The 19,360-nt window shown below is 42.4% G+C and overlaps 1 protein-coding gene across 1 annotated transcript in view; it reads right to left on the bottom strand.

Moving 5' to 3' along the window:
• LOC139283424 (neural-cadherin) overlaps positions 1-19,360 on the bottom strand; it is a 263,675-nt gene that overhangs the window by 15,632 nt on the left and 228,683 nt on the right. Inside the window, exons 33-35 of the mRNA XM_070903433.1 lie at positions 15,402-15,666; positions 9,271-9,451; positions 4,453-4,697 (exon numbers count right to left, since the gene is read on the bottom strand). Of these exons, the coding sequence (XP_070759534.1) occupies positions 4,453-4,697; positions 9,271-9,451; positions 15,402-15,666 (691 nt within the window). The remainder of the gene's footprint in view (positions 1-4,452; positions 4,698-9,270; positions 9,452-15,401; positions 15,667-19,360) is intronic.

Genomic DNA, 19,360 nt, shown 5'->3' with positions numbered 1-19,360 from the left:
TCTGGGAAGGCTTTCCACAAGGTTTAGGAGTGTGTTTATGGGAATTTTTGACCATTCTTCCAGAAGCACATTTGTGAGGTCACACACTGATGTTGGACGAGAAGGCCTGGCTCTCAGTCTCCGCTCTAATTCATCCCAAAGGTGTTCTATCGGGTTGAGGTCAGGACTCTGTGCAGGCCAGTCAAGTTCATCCACACCAAACTCTCTCATCCATGTCTTTATGGACCTTGCTTTGTGCACTGGTGCACAGCCATGTTGGAACAGGAAGGGGCCATCCCCAAACTGTTCCCACAAAGTTGGGAGCATGGAATTGTCCAAAATCTCTTGGTATGCTGAAGCATTCAGAGTTCCTTTCACTGGAACTAAGGGGCCAAGCCCAGCTCCTGAAAAACAACCCCACACCATAATCCCCCCTCCACCAAACTTTACACTTGGCACAATGCAGTCAGACAAGTACCGTTCTCCTGGCAACCGCCAAACCCAGACTCGTCCATCAGATCGCCAGATGGTGAAGCGCAATTCGTCACTCCAGAGAACGCGTCTCCACTGCTCTAGAGTCCAGTGGCGGCATGCTTTACACCACTGCATCCGACGCTTTGCATTGCACTTGGTGATGTATGGCTTGGATGCAGCTGCTCGGCCACGGAAACCCATTCCATGAAGCTCTCTACGCACTGTTCTTGAGCTAATCTGAAGGCCACATGAAGTTTGGAGGTCTGTAGCGATTGATATTTAGGAGTGAGGAAATTTCACGACTGGACTTGTTGCACAGGTGGCATCCTATCACAGTACCACGCTGGAATTCACTGAGCTCCTGAAAGCGACCCATTCTTTCACAAATGTTTGTAGAAACAGTCTGCATGCCTTGGTGCATGATTTTATACACCTGTGGCCATGGAAGTGATTGGAACACCTAATTTCAATTATTTGGATGGGTGAGTGAATACTTTTGGCAATATAGTGTATGTTGCCATACTGACATACAGCAAGTGTTGAGTTGTTCCTTGTAGTCAAGCATAAGAAGAGCCGGACATAAAACCGTAAATGAAAGGTAAAAAAACGGTAATGTGAGAATGAAACAAAACTCTGAAACAACTCATCTATCATATTGAAAGAAATGTTATTACGGCCTGACGATAAATATAGTGGCTGTGTTAAATAACGTATTGATCTTGTACACAGATCAGTTAAAATAAACAGTTAATCTTTCACTGAATTGAAGTGAACGTGTTTGCATTACTATCATTTACTCACAGCAGTTCCATACGTTGGTATGAAAGAGATGCATCAAACCTGTATTGTGTATTCCGCAAAGGGGAAAAAAAGAAGGAATGGATTAAGAAGGAATGCAAGAAAAATAAACGGTTCCAGAAATGCAGCTGGGTATGTCAGTGTCAAATCAACAGTAATAAATTGAGGGAGAGAAATGGCAATAGCGAGAAGACGGCGAGGAGGTGCAAGTGAGGAGAGGGTGATATTTACACACATGTAGAATCCAAAATAAGCAAACAGAATAAATGAATTCCCACCGTTGAATGCCAAATCAATATTAAAGCTACATGATAAATTCAGACGGCTGGGTTATTAATCATTAATACTGTCGAGAGACAGCCGATTGGACTTTGACTTGGTATGTAGCCGTGCTGACATTTCTCAACTAGAAACTTTGTTCTGAACTCACAACCCCAGAGGAGCACCCTGGGGACTGTCACTGGGTCAGCTCTGCCAGTCTCCCAGTCTCATCAATAGAAGAGTAACAGAGCAACTCCCAGACTTCTCTGTGAATAAAACTGTTCAGACCAGGGCCTTCAACTCAACTACACTGAGTCCCTGCATCTAATATGATCCGCGATTAAAAGTTGCCCAATTAAAATGATTTTTAAAAATAAAGTTAGAGAAATGACTGAGAACAGAAGTAACAAGAATCCTGAATGTTGATTTATTTTGGATGTTATTTCTAGATTTACATCTGAAATACTTTGGCTTTGCTTTGAGCTAAATGCAAACATCAGCACGGTCACAATGATGTTAACATGCTAACGTTTAGCACGTACTGTTTACCGTGTTTACCATTTATCAGTTGGCCATGTCACCGTGCTAACATTTGCGAATTAACATGTAAATGATTAGCAATGGAACATTCACTGTAACTTTTCCCCATTTTAATCAAAAGGAGGAACATGAATGTTTGTACCCAAATTCATGGCGATCCATCCAACACTTGTTGAGACATCTCATTCAATACCACAAATGTCAAACTCATAGTGGCGCTAGAGGAAAGTCAGGGGATCGCCGAACTTGTCAGAATTCATCCTCTGGAAACCATGACTTTCTGTACAAAATTTACAGGCAATCCATCCAATAGTTGTTAAGATATTTCAGTCTGGACCAAAATTGACTCTCTCTCTTCAGTCACAGGGCTATGATACGGTAATTGCCGTGTTTTGCCGTATAAAACCCCACTGTATATATTCTCTCTTTTCAAAGTTGACCATACAAGACTAGACAATAAGAGAAAAGATAAGATAAAAGAGAATGACCTAATACGATGTCTGTTTCAGAGTGGATTTTGTCTTTAATCTTCACCGATCATAACATTCTCAAAAGAACAGCCCATTGTCTTCAGCACTGCATCAAGATAGCTGCTGCCCTCCTTTTGTTCTCGCTATTCAAACATTTGGCGTCTGAACAAGCAATATTGGATGAAGGCATTAAGTTCCTCTTGCTGCTACTTAAATTTCAGAGGGAGGAACGCTTGACCGATCGAGCGCAGAACGCTCTGCCGATTGAAATTACTACCAAAGCCCCCGGAGCATTGATCTCAATTTCTGCAGGTTTGGGTAAACAGCACCGTACACGCCTACAAATCAAGTAATTAACACTTAAAACAGAACTGAGCCTCAGCAGGATCAAGGTCGGCTGTCGCATTTAATATGAGCCCAAAGCCAAGTTTGAAGGGAGATATTGTGGACAGGAGGTGAGAAGAAGTGAAGGAGAAGTGATCATTTGAACTGTGTCTGTCTGGTCCCAGGGTGGGAACGAGGTGCCCTCTGAATCACCAATGAGGCAAGCAGACATGGCCAGCAGCAGTGTGACATTGACACCATCCATCTCGTACTACGTATATCCTGCTTCCCCTTCTCTCGCTGCCTCTGCTTTGTAATCTTTTCAGCTCCCCTTTGTTTTTTCTTCTGGTATTGTGCTGTGTCCTGTTTTATTCTGTACTTCTCTGATCTACTTTCTTCTCTTGTACTATGCTCTGTCTCATACTGCTCTTTACTGTTCTGTTGTATTGTCCTCTATTAAACAAGGGGAACATGTCATTGTACTGACAACGCCTTCTCTGTGTACGACTGAGCCTGAGGCGCTTTCTCAGCCGAGGATCCTTCAGGAATAGGAAAAGTTACAGCCAGATGAATATTCAACAAGCGAAAACAGACAGGCAGGCAGACAGAGAAATCTGGATCTTAACGGCGGACAACCAGTGCGTTGCAGTCCACCCCCCCACAGGCCAGAGGAAATGCTTGTACAGTACCACCGCAAAAGTTTAGCAGCTATGGTCCGAACCTCCGATTCCTCCAGAGACTTTCTGACCTTTCTGTAAAGAAAGCCTGACTGTAGTGAAAACTGCGGTCAGTTTCTTACTGGCTTTAAGCTATATAAACCAGTCCTGTACAAAGGGATGTGCAAATGAAAACCAAGAGCCTGACTCAAGAAGGCTTTTACAGGGTTACAAACAAACAAACAGCCAACACAAAAATGTTATTTTATATACTCAGTATATACTTTTATAGTCATGAACCACCACCACATCATACCTATATGTTATGTTATCAGGTCCCTGTTGGTCTGAGTGTAATAAAATCGTCCTTAGGGTCTTGTTATACCCACATCCCTGTAATACACGCCTCTAGTGGTAAAGTAAGGCACTCATTTTCAAAGATACATATATATATATACATATATATATATATATGTATGTATGTATATGTATGTATAGTGAGGCAACATGCAGTACATGTTGATATGTATCTGTACCTGCACAGTGTGTATGTTTAAAGAATGTGATAAAAGCAATAAGGATCTGATCACAAAAGAAAAGTGTAAGGGGCTGCTTGGAATGTTGTTCTTGTCAGGGTGTGCAATTCACAAATTGCTACACTGGAGGTGGCAAGTGTTATTATGAAAATAGTCATAATGAATAAAATAATGAGAACACACCCCAGGCTGACAAATACAGGAATTTCCCTTTAAAATCCTTAGATGGGATAATTTCTGATCCTGGCGGGGCTCCTCTTTTGTGCTGGGCTTCTTTAGCATCATAGCGGAAGGCAACATCACAAATTCAACACACACACACACACACACACACACACACACATAACAAAAGCTCATTATCTCAACGATCTCCTCATTACTGTATGTGTGACATGCAGTAGATGGAATAGCTACCTAGTAAGGCCATGAAGCAGATACAGATGGCAAAGAGGGAGCTGAAGCTCAGGCCCACGTCCTCCCGGTAGACGGCCAGCGTCGTCTCGCAGTGGCGTCCCCTATAACCGTCCGGGCAGTGGCAGGTGAATTTGGAGGGCGACTGGGCCACGCAGGTCCCCTGGTGACAAGGCCGCGTAGCGCAGAGGGTGTAGACACAGGACTTTCTGGTCCCGTTCACGCGGATCATGTGGCCGGGAGGACATCTGCGGCGAAGGGTTGGACAGGGGCAGCAGGAGGGAAAACAAGAGAATCATAACATGCATGTAGATTAGGATCACTTAGACTTACACGACACCAGATTTGATAAGGTAAACGTGTTATAATCCCTCTGAGGAGACGTCGCTACAGAAGCAGTTACACATCCATCAAAGGAACAAAAAAAAAAAACAGCATGACACTAAAAAATAGAGGAACAAAGGGGAACAAAACGAATGATTCTGGATAGTTACAGCATTAGAAGACCAAATGAAGATAGATTATACAGGACAAAACAATGTCTTATTGAATGTTTATAACCATTTCCCACAGTGAAAGAAAGTTAATGACTCTCCTTTAATCAGCGATCTCACCTCAACAGAGAGTGAACTGGAGGAGGTGAAAACGTCGACTGCGGCGCTGGCCGTAACTAGGATGATTTTATGCAGACGGGGGCACATTTTCTGCCTCACTTCCAGAGAGCGCCACTATAATCAAAAGCTCATTTGGGTGTAACAGCTCAAACAAACATTTTATGAGCCCATTAATTCAGCATCCAATTCAATGTCTATAGAGCAGCACCGGTCGGTACATTTTGACGACATCAGAGGTGCGTCTCGCCCCCGGAGATTTGCTCATGCCTATAAATATCGACTCGACTTCACTGTGAAACAGCAACACAAAATCCAAAACAGTCCTGTAATTCATCTCGCAACTGTTCCTCTTCCACTATAAAAAATATAATCCAGGCAAGACACTAAAGGGTTAATTTACTGTATCTTCCGCCAAACTCTGCCTCCTGTGAATTGTGTTCATATGCAGCTAATGTGCTCTAGCGATTCACGTTCACTGGCAACATTCTTAATTCTCCTCTCAGCCCTCACCTTTAGCAACTGCGGTTTTTGACCTTTAGAGGTGGTGTAGAGCAATGTTTGCCGCCGTACTATATCGCATTATATAACAGCACGTGCACAAGGTTGCATTGGTGATTATACACATTTAATGCACAGAGGGGAGCAGATGGGAGCCTGTGGCGGTACTGTGCCGTCAAAAAGAGTAAAAGAGTAGAAAGAGGAGGACCCTAAAGGCCGATTATAGTCGGCCGTATAGTTGAGCACTGGATTTTACCTGTTGATCACCACCGCAACGCTAGCTGCATGGTATCGGCCATGATCAGGACACATCGTGCTTTAATTGTATTCCCCATAGTAACTGTGTCTACATACTTTAATTTACTTTGTGATATAAAGTGACTTTCGGAGCGCAGAAGTATAAATCCACCTTAAGCTGATACAAACAATGCAGGTTTGAAAAAACATAATGTAGTCTAAATCCTCTACTGTACCGCATGTGTTTGAAATGGGGTCAGCAAAAAAATACAAAGTGAACAGTACATGATTTGCAGTTAAGAAGCTGCACCTTGTTAAAACACTGGCATGGTCCTTTAAAGCTGAATTACATTTAGTTTTTTGGCCACTTGGGGGCAGTGGAAAAGGCTGTGAACACACTGACATATTATGACCCCCTTAGTGTGGGGTAGGCATGTGGCAATGGTGCGGGGGGTTAAAAAAACTGAGCAGGAGTGAGCAAGATGAGAGCCATACAAACCAAGAAATGGAGGGGCAGTGTGCGAGAATGAGAGCCATTGTGGAAAGAAAATAAATAAATAAATAAATAAATAAATAAATAAAAATAGGTTGGTGGATGGATGATGTGGGTGAGTGGATCAGGGAGAGGCAAGATTAAAAGCCAGGAGGCAGCACAGACTGAATGGAGGGCGATGTTACCAATGGCAGAAAAAATTGCTGAGATTAGTGTATGCGCCTAAGAGCACTCGGCGTTCGATGCGGTGGGTGCCACAGGAGAGGGCTGTTCGTTTGCGGCGGCTTTTCATTGCATGACATTTCCCATTTCCCACTGACAAACAAAACGAACTCCTCGTACAGACCGCCGTACAGTAGCGCATGTGAAACGTTGATCAAGCAAAAGTGTGAATCCCGTCAGGGTTGGGGGTGGGGGGTGGGGGGGGGGGGGGGGGGGGGGGGGGTGATAATTTATTTTCCGCCGCTTAGCTTGGTGGCTGAGCAGCTGGGGTGGACTGCCTTATTCATTGCCTTTTAAAGGGAGACGTGGCTGTTGCCGAACACGCGGGCTCTTGTGGGGTTTGAACTTTTAAAAAGCCTCTCTGATGGCCATGTTTAGACTGACAACAACACCGCCTCTGAAAAAAATAAATATAACCCAGCCTCCTCATTCATTTTGAATGAGAACATACAGTCATAGTGTGCTGGGGGTGTCGTGGCAGAGAGCTCCAGCAAACAAACACTAGTTTAGTGTCAACCGGCAACCCACTATGTTGGCCAACGTGATTTAACCAATTACCTTTAGCAGCAACAACTAAGCCCCCCCCCCCCCCACCCCCCAGTGTATACATCTATTTTAATGTTGTTAAGTGATGCAAACCAATTCTTTGGTGCTTTTGGAGTTAAAATAATGCATGACGTCACATGAAGCACTGTAGGACTGACTTTGAAACTGCCTCCTCCGTCAGGCAGGCTGAGGGGTTAGCGGCGCAGTGCTGATCTGAGTTCACATGACACCCCCTTCCCATGACTAAGAGGCTCAATGAGTTCACTTGCTCATTTGTTGTTGTTTTTTTGCTGCCCCCCCCCCCCCCCCCCCAAAGAGCAGATACATCAGTTTTAAAAAGAAAACAAAATGAGCACATACTTTCCGATGACCTTCAACCAGCTTGGCACTTGTTGAGATTGTCTGGCAGTCACCTCACACTTTTGTCTGTTCAGCCCGTGGTTTTTAATCAAGACGCCGAGAAGCGAGGCATCACAACAAACGCACTGATTTAAGCTGTGTGTGTACACTAACACATCCAACACCCCAGGAAAGACAGTTAGTCAGGCGATCAAGCCCGTAGAAACAAAAGGTAGACTAAGGTAAGAAAGACTGCTGCTGGCGAGTTTAGACCGAATGAGCTACAGTCAATTTGTGATCTCTATGCATCTTTCTTCCAGAGAGATTATTTTAACAGTTTGGGAAGGTGTCAGGTTCAGCTGAACCATGTTTAAAGGGGCTCTGCAGCTATTTTCCATCACATACACCTCTATAAAGTTGAGGGGCTAAAAAAGAATGGTCCAAACTGCTGTTGACTTTTACTCCCTAGGCTGGGCTCTGAAACAGCTGCGTCCTTCCCATAATGTAACCAAGCATTATTTTTTGCCCCGAGGCTTCCAAAACTCCACATTCACAGTTTTTGTTGGGGGCTTTTTGTTTGTTTGTTATAAATGTGTTGTTACCAAGCCCACCCCAGACCTCCACCAGAGCCAAATAAGGTGTTATGTAACGTGTTTTCAGAGGCTGAGCAGTACTCCTCATGACAAGTAAACGGATCCTTGTTTGAAATGCTGGTTTCATCTAACTGATGAAGCTTGTTTTTGTCATCCAGACACAGGTGGCTACGAAGCTAATGTTCCTCACGGCTTCAGTCTCGTCATGGCGGGAAACGAGCTTTGTGCTCCGGTTGATATTCGGCGCCTGGTGCGCGAGAGGGAACAGAGAGGGTGAGAGTGAGTTCTAAATGTTATTCTGCCCTTCCACAGGCTGCATCACTGATGGATTTTAAAACTCATTTTCCCTGCTTCTCACACTGACACATCTTTCTTCTTCTTTTTTTTTTTTTTTTTTTTTTTTACCATGAAACATCATCAGAGTGCCGTCTGTTTTGTGATGACTGACAGTGCGCAAGCCTTGAATGACAGGACGCTACGTTGGGACTTCATTCCTGTTCGTTCACATGCTGCATGTAAAGCATTTTGCTACATGTTTATTTATTCATACGTACAGTTGGCGTGAATATAAAATATTAAATACATAATGTGTTGCTCAGATTATTACTGTGGTTCTACAAGGTTTTTTTTTTTTTTTTTATAATCTCTTCTGCTCCAGTGGCACACAGACTTGTGTCGTGTTGAAAGTGTTGCGGAAATGTTAAAAATGATTTGATGTCTTACTCGGACATGAGACCAACGTGTTATATTGCCGTCATATTTACATAAAGAGGTGCATGTCCGAAAGGGTTTTTCAATAACTGTTTCACGCGATTTATCTGTTGTCCCTCGTGTCATTGTCACTCCAGTGGTTGCTTGGCGATTGCTTTGTGTCGTGCCAGCCTGGACTTTGTCTTGGTTGTCCTCTACATCAAGTGGATGGTAATTGGCGGCCGCATTTTCCCTGCAGGCAGCCCAACTGATTTGTCTGCCATGAAATGGTGGCCATGGGATTTGCACAGACATTCCACCAGCTTTAGAACAAATAAAGGCTCGGGGATGCTTTTTCTCCAACCATTTTCCCACGTTCTCAAGTAGGTCAGTGCCAGATTATTTTACAGCACATTTACGTGGCTATGAACAAAAATAATACCAAGGTCAAATGCTGAAAAATGGCTGCAGAGGTTGAGTGAGTGGGTTTAAATGCATGTGTCTTCATGCCTTTGTGTCAAAATGATGAGTGGAACATCCGTAGTGTGAATGCGCTCAACTTTGCAGACACATTTGTGTGTGTGTGTACCTGCATTCGTGCACTCTCCACAAGTCAACGCAGGTGAAGGGGGGGCTGCATTGGTTCCGTTTGCAGGAGTCAGACGAGCACCCAAGGGAGAGGCCTTGTATGCTGACCTGGGAAACCCCATCTCGCGGCTGGCTGTCCAGTGGCATGTAGCGACCATTGAGGCGTATGTCCCTCATGCACCCTGCAGGGAGAAAAATGGAAAGGGCTTCAATAGAACAACTTTTATCTACATTCACTTACGCAGATAGGGAATTTAATTAAACAGAGTTTTACCTGGTGCGTGAATCAACTGCATGCTCTTGCAGCATAAACCCACCACGGTTTTCAAACCCCAGACCGCTCTGTCACTTTAACAAAATAGTTTTTTTAGTGGAAACACGTTACATTGTGTTCCTTGTGCAGCATCTTAAAATGCCGTTCATACTATTCGAGGAAATCTAATCTCAGACAACACTGAAGGCAAAGATTTTTCGTATGCGTTGGGTACTGCATAATGTGCTCCGCGGTGCACTGATAGCTGTGTTGTTTACACATGTCACGCCTGAGAAGGGGGGGGGGGGGGGGGGGGGTAAACATATCTGAAAGGCTGTTCGCAAAATGCTCAACCAGAGAAACATTGCAAACACAAAACCCTGATGGGCCTTGATCCTACTTGTACTTAAAGGATACTTTATTTTCATTGTTTCTACCTCTTATTATAACCATAATTGTGATTACTGACATATGGGAACATGGTCACGTTGCCACAAAGAAGAATGGATTTTAAACAAACCCCCCAGGTAAGGCTTAAAACTTACAACCCAAACTATCCATTGTAAACACCCGTCACAGTTTACACGTAGACCGACTTCCTGGTTCCGCTTTAAACTACTGGACTTGCAACAGTTCGGTCGAATGGATTATTATGGGACTGTAGAATATCATATGTACAGCATTTATGGCTCTGACCTTGTCACTCCCCACAGCGAGGCACAAAGCTGAGCACAGTGGGGAGTGTCTTGATCATTATCATGTATTTGTCTCTTGTAGTTCTTGTTTTAGTGCCAGTATTGTGTTTTATCATGTTGTTACTACTCTTCACACTCAAAATAAAGGTTTCATTCAACTAATCAATTGAAAATTATGTCTGGCTGATTTGCAGAGCTGGAATGCACACAGTGATTTAGGATGTGCTACTCGCTGATCTAACTACGAGCTAATAACATTGCGACTTGCACGATACTACGTCAATAATAAGTCATATTTATACATGAATCTAAAACGCAACTCAAACGTACACACATACACTTTCTCTTCCACCATCCCCGCTATCATCTATCTATCTGCCTCTTTTGAAGGGAAGTGCTTTTGAAGTTTACTATTTACCCCGTTACATGTAGGTAAATAGTACTTGTTGGAGTAGTTTTTAATGCAACATACTTTTTACTCTTACTTGAGTCGATTTTTAGAGAAAAATCATTACTTTTACTCCGTTATACATTCATCGCGCTACAGACAGAGAAGTTATGCGCATGAAGAAGAGGACAATATTTCGTGTGGACATGACTCTCTTTCTCTCTCTCACTTTATGTTTGCATCGCTCCATAGTTCTGACCTCTTCCTCTCTCTTTTATCATACAGTATCTTGCCTTTTTCTAGTTTCTATGCATCCTCACCGGAACTCCTTTTCCCTCCGAATCTTTCGACTGTATCTGCCAAAGCTTGGGTTCGTATGTGCAAGCAAAGCAGTCAGTGTGGACAAAACTGTGGTTCATGTTTCATCGCTTTGACACAAAAAAATGTGCACAGTGTGTAAATGGTTCGGGCTGGGGTTAAAAAATGACATAAAAATATGTCAAACTCATTGGGACTAACGTACAGTTCATTATGGGACTATGGTACAGTTCATTGCTAAAATAATAGGTTAAATGCATTTAAAACAGACATCTATATATATATATATATATATATATATATATGTATATTTCTTATTGTATTGTGTCTTAAATGCCTTTGTTTCTACATACAGGTGGGTTGATATTCCTCAAGATCACATGCATGTACCCCAGTATAAGGGATAAGAGTGTTGTGAATAACGTGCAATGTTTAGAGTTGAATGTTTTGCAGAAATGTGTTGAAATAGAGATGTTTAGCTATACACTGCTATGCTAGGCTAGTTGACATGTTGCTCATGGGTAAGGTCACATGCACAGTACAATGGAAAGAGGTTCAAGGGTTTGTTTAATGGTGATTTTATAACACAAAAGTTCCATTTGCAGTCCCTTTGTGCAGCACACAACAAACAACACACGCAAACTTCACAACAGAGTTCTCTTGTTCATGTCGGGGATTGCTGTAAACACAGGAATTTGTGAATGTGTGACAATGGAGTAGGAGTGATATGAGAGGTAGATTTAATAGTTACTCACTGTAAGGTTGTGTATTATTGTTTTATGTACAATGTGTTGACCCATGGAAAAAAAAAAATGTTGTTCTAACATATACAAGTACGCATAGTGAATATCTATAGTTTTATGTTGCATTACTGGAATTACTTTAGTTTCATTTTGTACACTTGGAATTGGAACATCTATGCGAAAATGACCAAAAAGGCCAATCGAAGCATATTGCAGCATTTCTGATTAATTTCTGTGACATATACTGTAACATAGTGCAATCCATTCAATACAGAGTTGACCTTATTTTTGTTGTAATGGAATCTTGGTTTATGCTAAATAAATAAATCAAATGTACTTCAAAGACCTGAAGGCTATAGCACGACTGTTGACATGTTTCAAAAGTCTGTCCTCCGAAGAAGGACAATATCATCAGCAAATGACATGTTTAGTTTAAAGTGACAAGGCCCTCTGGAAGCCATAGTAATTATGACGGGAGGGAGCAAAAGAGGAAGTCAGGTCACATTATTATAGAGCTACAAAGTCCACATAAGGAGGAGGTTGGAGTGAATGGATGAGCCAATAAAACATCAGACTTTGACTTCGGGAGACTGCTGTTCATTTCCCGTATCGAACACGCACCAACCTCTGGGTCTGAAAAGCCAGTGAGGAGATGGCCAGCAGGGGGCGACTCCACTGGTTGCAAAAAGAAGTCAGATTGTATAGAAGTCTATGAGAAAATGACCCAACTTCTCACTTGATTTACTACCTCAGTAAACATTTTCCTAATGAGTTTATGGTCTCAATCGCAAGTTTAAGACTTCTTCAATACAGCGTGATGCTCATTTTGTAAATGGTGGTCCCATTTAGAGTAAAATAGACAATAAAGCAGGGTATGCTTTAGGGCGTGGCTACCACGGCGACCTGTCAATCAAGACAGCTGCGTTTGATTGTTCCAAAATGTGGTCACTTCTGGTTCCAAAAAAAACAAGATGGCGACGGCCAAAATGCCAAACTCGAGTCTTCAAAACGGTAGTCCACAAAGCAATCGGTGACGTCACGGTGGCTACGTCCATTTCTTTTATACAGCCTATGGTTTCATACCAAATATAAGCGTAGTTTTTTTAAAGCATGACTGCGATTGTTCCCTAACCTTAACCATGGTCCTATAACATCATCGAGGTACTTACTAACCATAATCTTTCCCTACACCTAACTAAGAACCTTTTTGTGCCCAAACCAACCAAACCTCAACCATGGCATTTTCATTAAAACAGATTTATTTATTTATTTATTTTTACATTGAATTGTAGCGGTTTTGGAAAGCCGATAGGGGCATCAGATGAGAGCACACTTCTATATCCTGCAGATGGAATCAGGTAACAGAAGGCACATGTATTTATGATATAACATATTTACAAGAGTCATAAACGAGTGTCTGAAAGGACTCTTACTTATATAATATCTTACATAAATGTTACTGAAGATATTCAGAGTCTTGCATGATCGTTTGTTTGTTGTTCAGTACAAAAATGAATAAGGGGTCAAATGCAAGACAGAGAATCTTGTGCACCGGTGGATTTAAAAAGTTCACGTTTTAACAAAAGCTTTCATATTCATGGTACACTAACATCTCTCTCTCACACACATAAACAGACACTATTGCACACGCACACACACACACACACACACACACACACACAGAAGCCTTCCCGCCCCTAGCCTCACCATACACTCAGCTGTGGGGTCGGCCCTGATCACCCATGACAATAAATATGCATTTGGGTGAATTAGCCATTAAACTGTCATATCAATCATTCATTAACACATTAAACGTCACAATTCTCCCTTGAAAAGAGTGCATATGAATAGATAAAAGGAACTATTTCTGGTAGCACTTTTCAGGAGGAATACTTGTTAAACTGTCTCACATGCCCTGAACAATACACCACCCTTTTCACTTTACCCCGTGACACATCAAACACATCACATTATCTCTTTTTCTACACAGACGGGTTACGTACAGTATAGCCTGGGTGGTGTTTTGATGTTGAATAGCAAACAATCTTTAGTGTCATTTTGCCATCCTGCCATTGTATGGTCCGTCAGCTCTCCACTGAAAGGGACATTCAGGAAGCTTTATGCTGTTGTGTGTCATCACCTTTCTCCCATTCTCTGCACAGAATGTTTACCTCCTAACAATTCAACGCAGCTTTCATCTGCCTGAGATTTTAAAAGAGGACTCTCTCAAACGATGAGCAAAGTGATTTTTGTAGCCGTGCTCTTCTGTGCAAAATCTTGAGATGGTATGTGCCACCAATCCTAGTCATTAGAAAGAAAAAAATATGTATATATATATTGTATATTTAGCAATTTGGGTGTACTACTTCAATTGTCTATTGAGAGAAAACACTGTTGAAATGCTTTGGCATGTCCGTGTATCTTAGAGGAAAACTTCCAGTAGAAGCTCCACGCATTCTTTTTTTGTTTAATCATTTGTAGACAACAAACCCCTGACTTTCTGGAAGCCAACCTGGGTCAGACTGCCCAGTAAGAACCAGGTGCTGCATAGAGAGTCCATATCCAAAGTGAATCTTGAACCAGTGTGGTTTATATCTCGGCTTTCCTGTGTTTTATACATGTGTGATCATGTTAGCTTGAGACACACTCTTGACCAGTTCTCCTGTGTTTGCAGTGTTGATAACATTGGCCTTTCAGGCTTCGTCACCTTCTTTTCCTTTGACTGCGCTTGTAGGAGGTGTGATCGCACAATAACGGTAGTTTTCCTTTCCGGTGGTTCTTTATTCATTCACTTCATTCATTCAACTGTTGAAACGCTCACTGATGATTGCTTTATAAAGGGAAGCCCACTTGTGAATGTAATTGGTTTTTAACTTGTGAATGTAATTGAGATTGGACAAGTCAAAGAAGCAACTTTACAGAGGTGAGAAAAATAAAAGCCGTGTAAACCTTCAGCCATTAGTGCACGGCAGCTCAGAAACCTTACTACTATGGAAGCATTCAAGAAGTAATCATCTTAGTGTATAGGGCCATGATCCAGTGCAGACATAGTTCTGCAAACTAAATGTTTTCATCAATGAATTGTTCAAAAAATCTGGGCATATTTTACAGTTGCTACATGGAGATAAATTCTTAGAAAGTGGCTACACAGAAAGGAGCAGAGAGTAGGATGAAACAGAATGCAATAGTCAGGCACCTGTCCACATCTGGCAAATCAGACTGAAAGTTCCCTGAAAGGCCATATTGAGGAGGTTCTGTTAAAAATGTCAGCCCGTGGCCAAGCCATTGCTGAGACATTGGTATTATTTTGTGCTATGGGACCTGATTAAAAAAATCGTACTTATTGTCCATTTAACAAGTTGTCCTTCAGCCTCTAGCTGCTCCAGCTGCTCCCGTGCAGATGTACTTGACAGTTCCCAAGTGTGAATGCACATGACACATGGAGGTGCTGCAAAGAGCTTGGGATTCAGCCTACAGTATAACCAATTCACGAAAACCTTCACATAGGCTGTTCTTAACACCTGTTGTTTAGAAAGTCGTTTCTGAGAACAGTCCCATGATGCACAGTAAAACTGGCCAGCAATGGAAACGCTTGCAAATCAGAAAATCTCCTGTAGTGCGTTCCCTGTTTTGCGGTAGGTTAATTAACAGAAAATTCAGTGGAAAGCCCTTAAACCTAGCTCCGATTGACACTTGCAGATTTTGTTATGAGCTGGATGTGTGGTCATCACCTACCCTGGAAGCTCTTGTTGATTCCGGAGGGGAAGGTGTTTCCAAGCATCACCACAGTGTGGTCAATGATGATTTCTCGGCTTCGGCCCCGCGATCCCGTGACCTCCCGCTGCCCTCCGCCGCCGTCCAGTCGCAGTGTCATCTCATTGTCATGCCGATCTAGGAAGACCTCATGCCATTCACCATTGTCGAGGCGATAGGTGGGCAGTGTTAGGTTGTAGTCCCCGTCACCGAGGTTGTAGAAAACACAAAGGAGGCCCTGGAAGACCTTCATTGGAGAAAGAGGACATTTAGTACGAGAGTTACAAGCTCAGCTTAACTTTGACTTCAGATGTCTGGTCTGGAATTGAAAAAAAATGTCTCTTTGTGAGACAAATTACAACCATAATTTGCCACATACTGGGACATTGTTATTGGTTATTAGTATGTATGAGCAAATTCCCTCTCAACACACACCACCCAAATGCATAATAGAATTAAATGACTCGTTAGCTTAATGAGTCTTAATGCAATGCACAGGGTTCACACATGATGTAAAGGCTTGATATTAGCATGAACCACGAGTAAAACACTGACATACTGGAGCAGGCAAAGCTGACGTTTCGTTGGGATCTTTGCCAGGTAATTAGTGTTCAACGTATTCTATTCTCAACATTTGTTGAGGCAGCTCCATTTGGAAGCTTTTCTTCTTGCTTCTCCCATACAATTCACTTTGCGTGAAGCATGTGTCATCCATCATCAAGGGAGCTATTTTCTACACTTGAACCCTTTTTTTTTTTTTACTATAAATCATGCAGACACATCTATAAAGTGTCGAGACAACTGAAGATTGACTATGACTTGAGACTGAGCAAAACAAAACATTGCCTTCTTTTTTCATGTTTTCTTAGCCCTTTCACAACTGTCAGCTGAGTGACCCTCATTTCCTTTTTCTCCTGCAGTCTCAAAATGGCAACAGGCCAGGTTTGCTAACAGTGTTTATGTTAGCATTTTGTGTCTTCCATCTAAGTGCATTTTAATGATGATGCAACTGTCCTCTGGCAGGTCTCAAAGTCAAATTTCAAGTCTTCATCGTGCAGCGAGAACAACCTTGGTTTGTTTTTAAATTCCACTGGACAATCAGCCGACATGGAGGTGAGCGTCTCACAGGGAACTGGCTTTTTCACCTCCTCACTCTGTGGAATTCCAGTGGTGGTGGTGGGGGGGGGTGGGGGGGGTGTTGAATAATTCTGAGACTCCACCGGATCTGTAAACTGACTTCTCACCTCTCAATAGTAAAAATGCCAATCGGACACTTGTCAGAAACGACACTAGGACTTTCTAACCCTGAGAAACACATGTCTTGCCGAGACAATGCAGTAATAAAATGACAGATTATTTTAGGTGGTGATCAAGTCAAAGAGGAGAGACTGAGCACATCCATCTTCTCTTCCTCCCATCTCTGTCTTTCACGCACACACACACACACACACACTCTTTCTCCCGCACTTCTGATCTGGTCTGAGATAAGATGTCCACCAGGCCTACCGTAAATGTAAAGCGCATTCCTGAGAAGTTAACAATGTATTCTTTGTGTTAGCCAAGTCTGAGTGAATATAAACGTGCTATCCAATCAGTCTGTAACATTACTTAGCACATGTTCTACTGAAGAATAGTCTAACTACGATATCCGTACGATGTAAGACAAATGAATTATTATTCATTCATAGATTTAATACATTGTTTCATCTAGTCACTATAGATAATGGGCCTCTGTCACAGTAAGTCACACTGCAATTGTGATTGTGTAAAATTGTAGCTTATTACAATGTGAGATCAGACTAAGTGGTGATGAATTTCTGTTCACCTATTAGCAGTATTGAAATGTATGTTTTGACAGTTACAGGGAAATCCTGGTATTTTTAAACCTGGGCCTTATTTTTTTTTTTTTTATAAATGTTGGTGTCTAAATGAGTAATAGTTACCAAATGTTTTGGAATCGGTCCAGTAGATGGCCTCAGTGCAAAGATTTCATTTTAGTTGTGTGCTACAGGTGCATGGGCTAGCACAGCGATACAGCAATACTAAAACAATTGGGCCAGAAAGCTTGACTATTCATGCTATAAGCTGTCATACATTTAGCTGTAACTGTGGCATAATTGGGCCAGCCGACGAATAGTACACCATTTCTCACAAATCTTGGCACCATATACAAATCAAAAGCATCACTAATGAGCTTCAATATTTTGCAGAAATACAAAACACTAGTAGCAGTAATCATAAAATTAAACAAATAACTACAACATGCTGCTTCTTGCGGGTGTTGTGAAGCAAGTACCATGAATTCTCAAATACCGGAATCGATTCACCTCAACAGAAGAAAAGGACCGGGCCATTGTTTGCCAGCTGTTTCCCAGCAGAATGGAGCTGAACAGTATTTGGGTTTGGGAGTGAAACGCACCCAAAGTCCTTTAAAGAAACCGGCTCTCTTCCCTGTGAGCAGTTTTCAGTGAGGACAATTGTCTTCAAATCTGCAACTGCCAACTTTCTATCTTTGAGCAGAGAGATGCACCCAATGTAGCAAATGTATTTTTTTTTGATACTTTGAGTGGCACAGATCAACCAACAATCCTTGTTTTGGGACAATGGCGGAAGGCCCAGCAGCACAGATATCAAAACCTCAGCAAATCAAATCAAAACTATCTACAAGGCAAGATACCACTGAGGGTAAATGGGAACATATGTTGAACTGACCAGAGCCCAAGACTCAGGTTTTAAAGCTAATGGGGATCAGGAGGAAAAAAAAAAGGTTTTACTTGGTTGAAAAGACTGGATCAATAGGCCAATTTGGCCAGTTGGCAAATAAGCCAGATTGACTCCCTGGAGGTTAATAAACACAAGGAAAAGCAAAAAGTCCCATATAGTAAACAGAAATTTGTACCGTTTAATGACAGTGTGCTCTCAAGTAAAGCTCCTTCATGTAGAGCAAATAAAAATATAAACACACAATATCAATATAGTGATGGTTCTAACCTCCCCACCACCTCCACCCTAAAGTTTTGTCCACGGAGCATGTGGCGACATGTTTTACAATTATATGAGCACAATGCACGTGGGGAAAAGCTGGTTGTCATTTGTGCTGTTGCTATGGGCCTAAAATAAATTTGAAATGAGACACCGCTCTGGTAAAGCTGACATTTTAAGTTGGGATTTGTTATACAAACATGCCCATCTTCGGTACCGTCGAGACATAAACACACGCACACACGTAGACATTACGTAGACTTACATTCATTTCCTGGATACTTACCCTTACTCTAACCACTACTTGTCTAACCCTAACCCCAACCTTAACCAATTGAAGTTAACCAATTAACCCTCTTATCCTAACCCTGACCGCTGGCCTAAACCTAACCCAGACCACGCAAAGGATTATACTTAGCCCAACATGTTGTTTTATCTGCCACTGCCCCAATGGTCACGATACTAGGTTGAATATTCAATATATTTACTAACCTAATAGGCTTGTCAATCTAACCTTACCACCTCGTTACTTGACCCTGACCCACCCAGGTGGTGGCCAAAATTCTGCCTCCAAACAGCCACTCACTCCTCTGCTCCCTGGTGGTCCAGGTGATTTGGGTTTTTGCTTGGATATTGAGCCCTGGTCCTCTGGTTGGGGGAGTGGGACTGTGCCTACCGTGCCACCAACCCCATGAGATGCGTTGGGCACCTGCTCAACTCCACTTTCAAAACTGCCACGGCCGTTTGCCGAAATTCAATGAAATGCAAAACCCCCCCAACCCGCTCACAGATCTAATGAGTGGAAGGGTCGGAACTAGTATCTGGGTCTCCTGTAATAAGGAGCAGAGCTCTAATGTTGAGCCATCCCCATCAGGTGGGGATTTTGAACATGTATCTCTCCCAGACTATTTGATACCGCAATAACCACCAAACCACTGACCCAAAAATCTGCTTTTGTC

The sequence above is a fragment of the Enoplosus armatus genome, chromosome 1, assembly GCF_043641665.1.
Source record: "Enoplosus armatus isolate fEnoArm2 chromosome 1, fEnoArm2.hap1, whole genome shotgun sequence".
In the NCBI taxonomy this organism is placed as follows: Eukaryota; Metazoa; Chordata; class Actinopteri; order Centrarchiformes; family Enoplosidae; genus Enoplosus; species Enoplosus armatus.
Note: the sequence above shows the minus strand (reverse complement) of the source record. Positions and strands in the feature narration are given on the sequence as shown.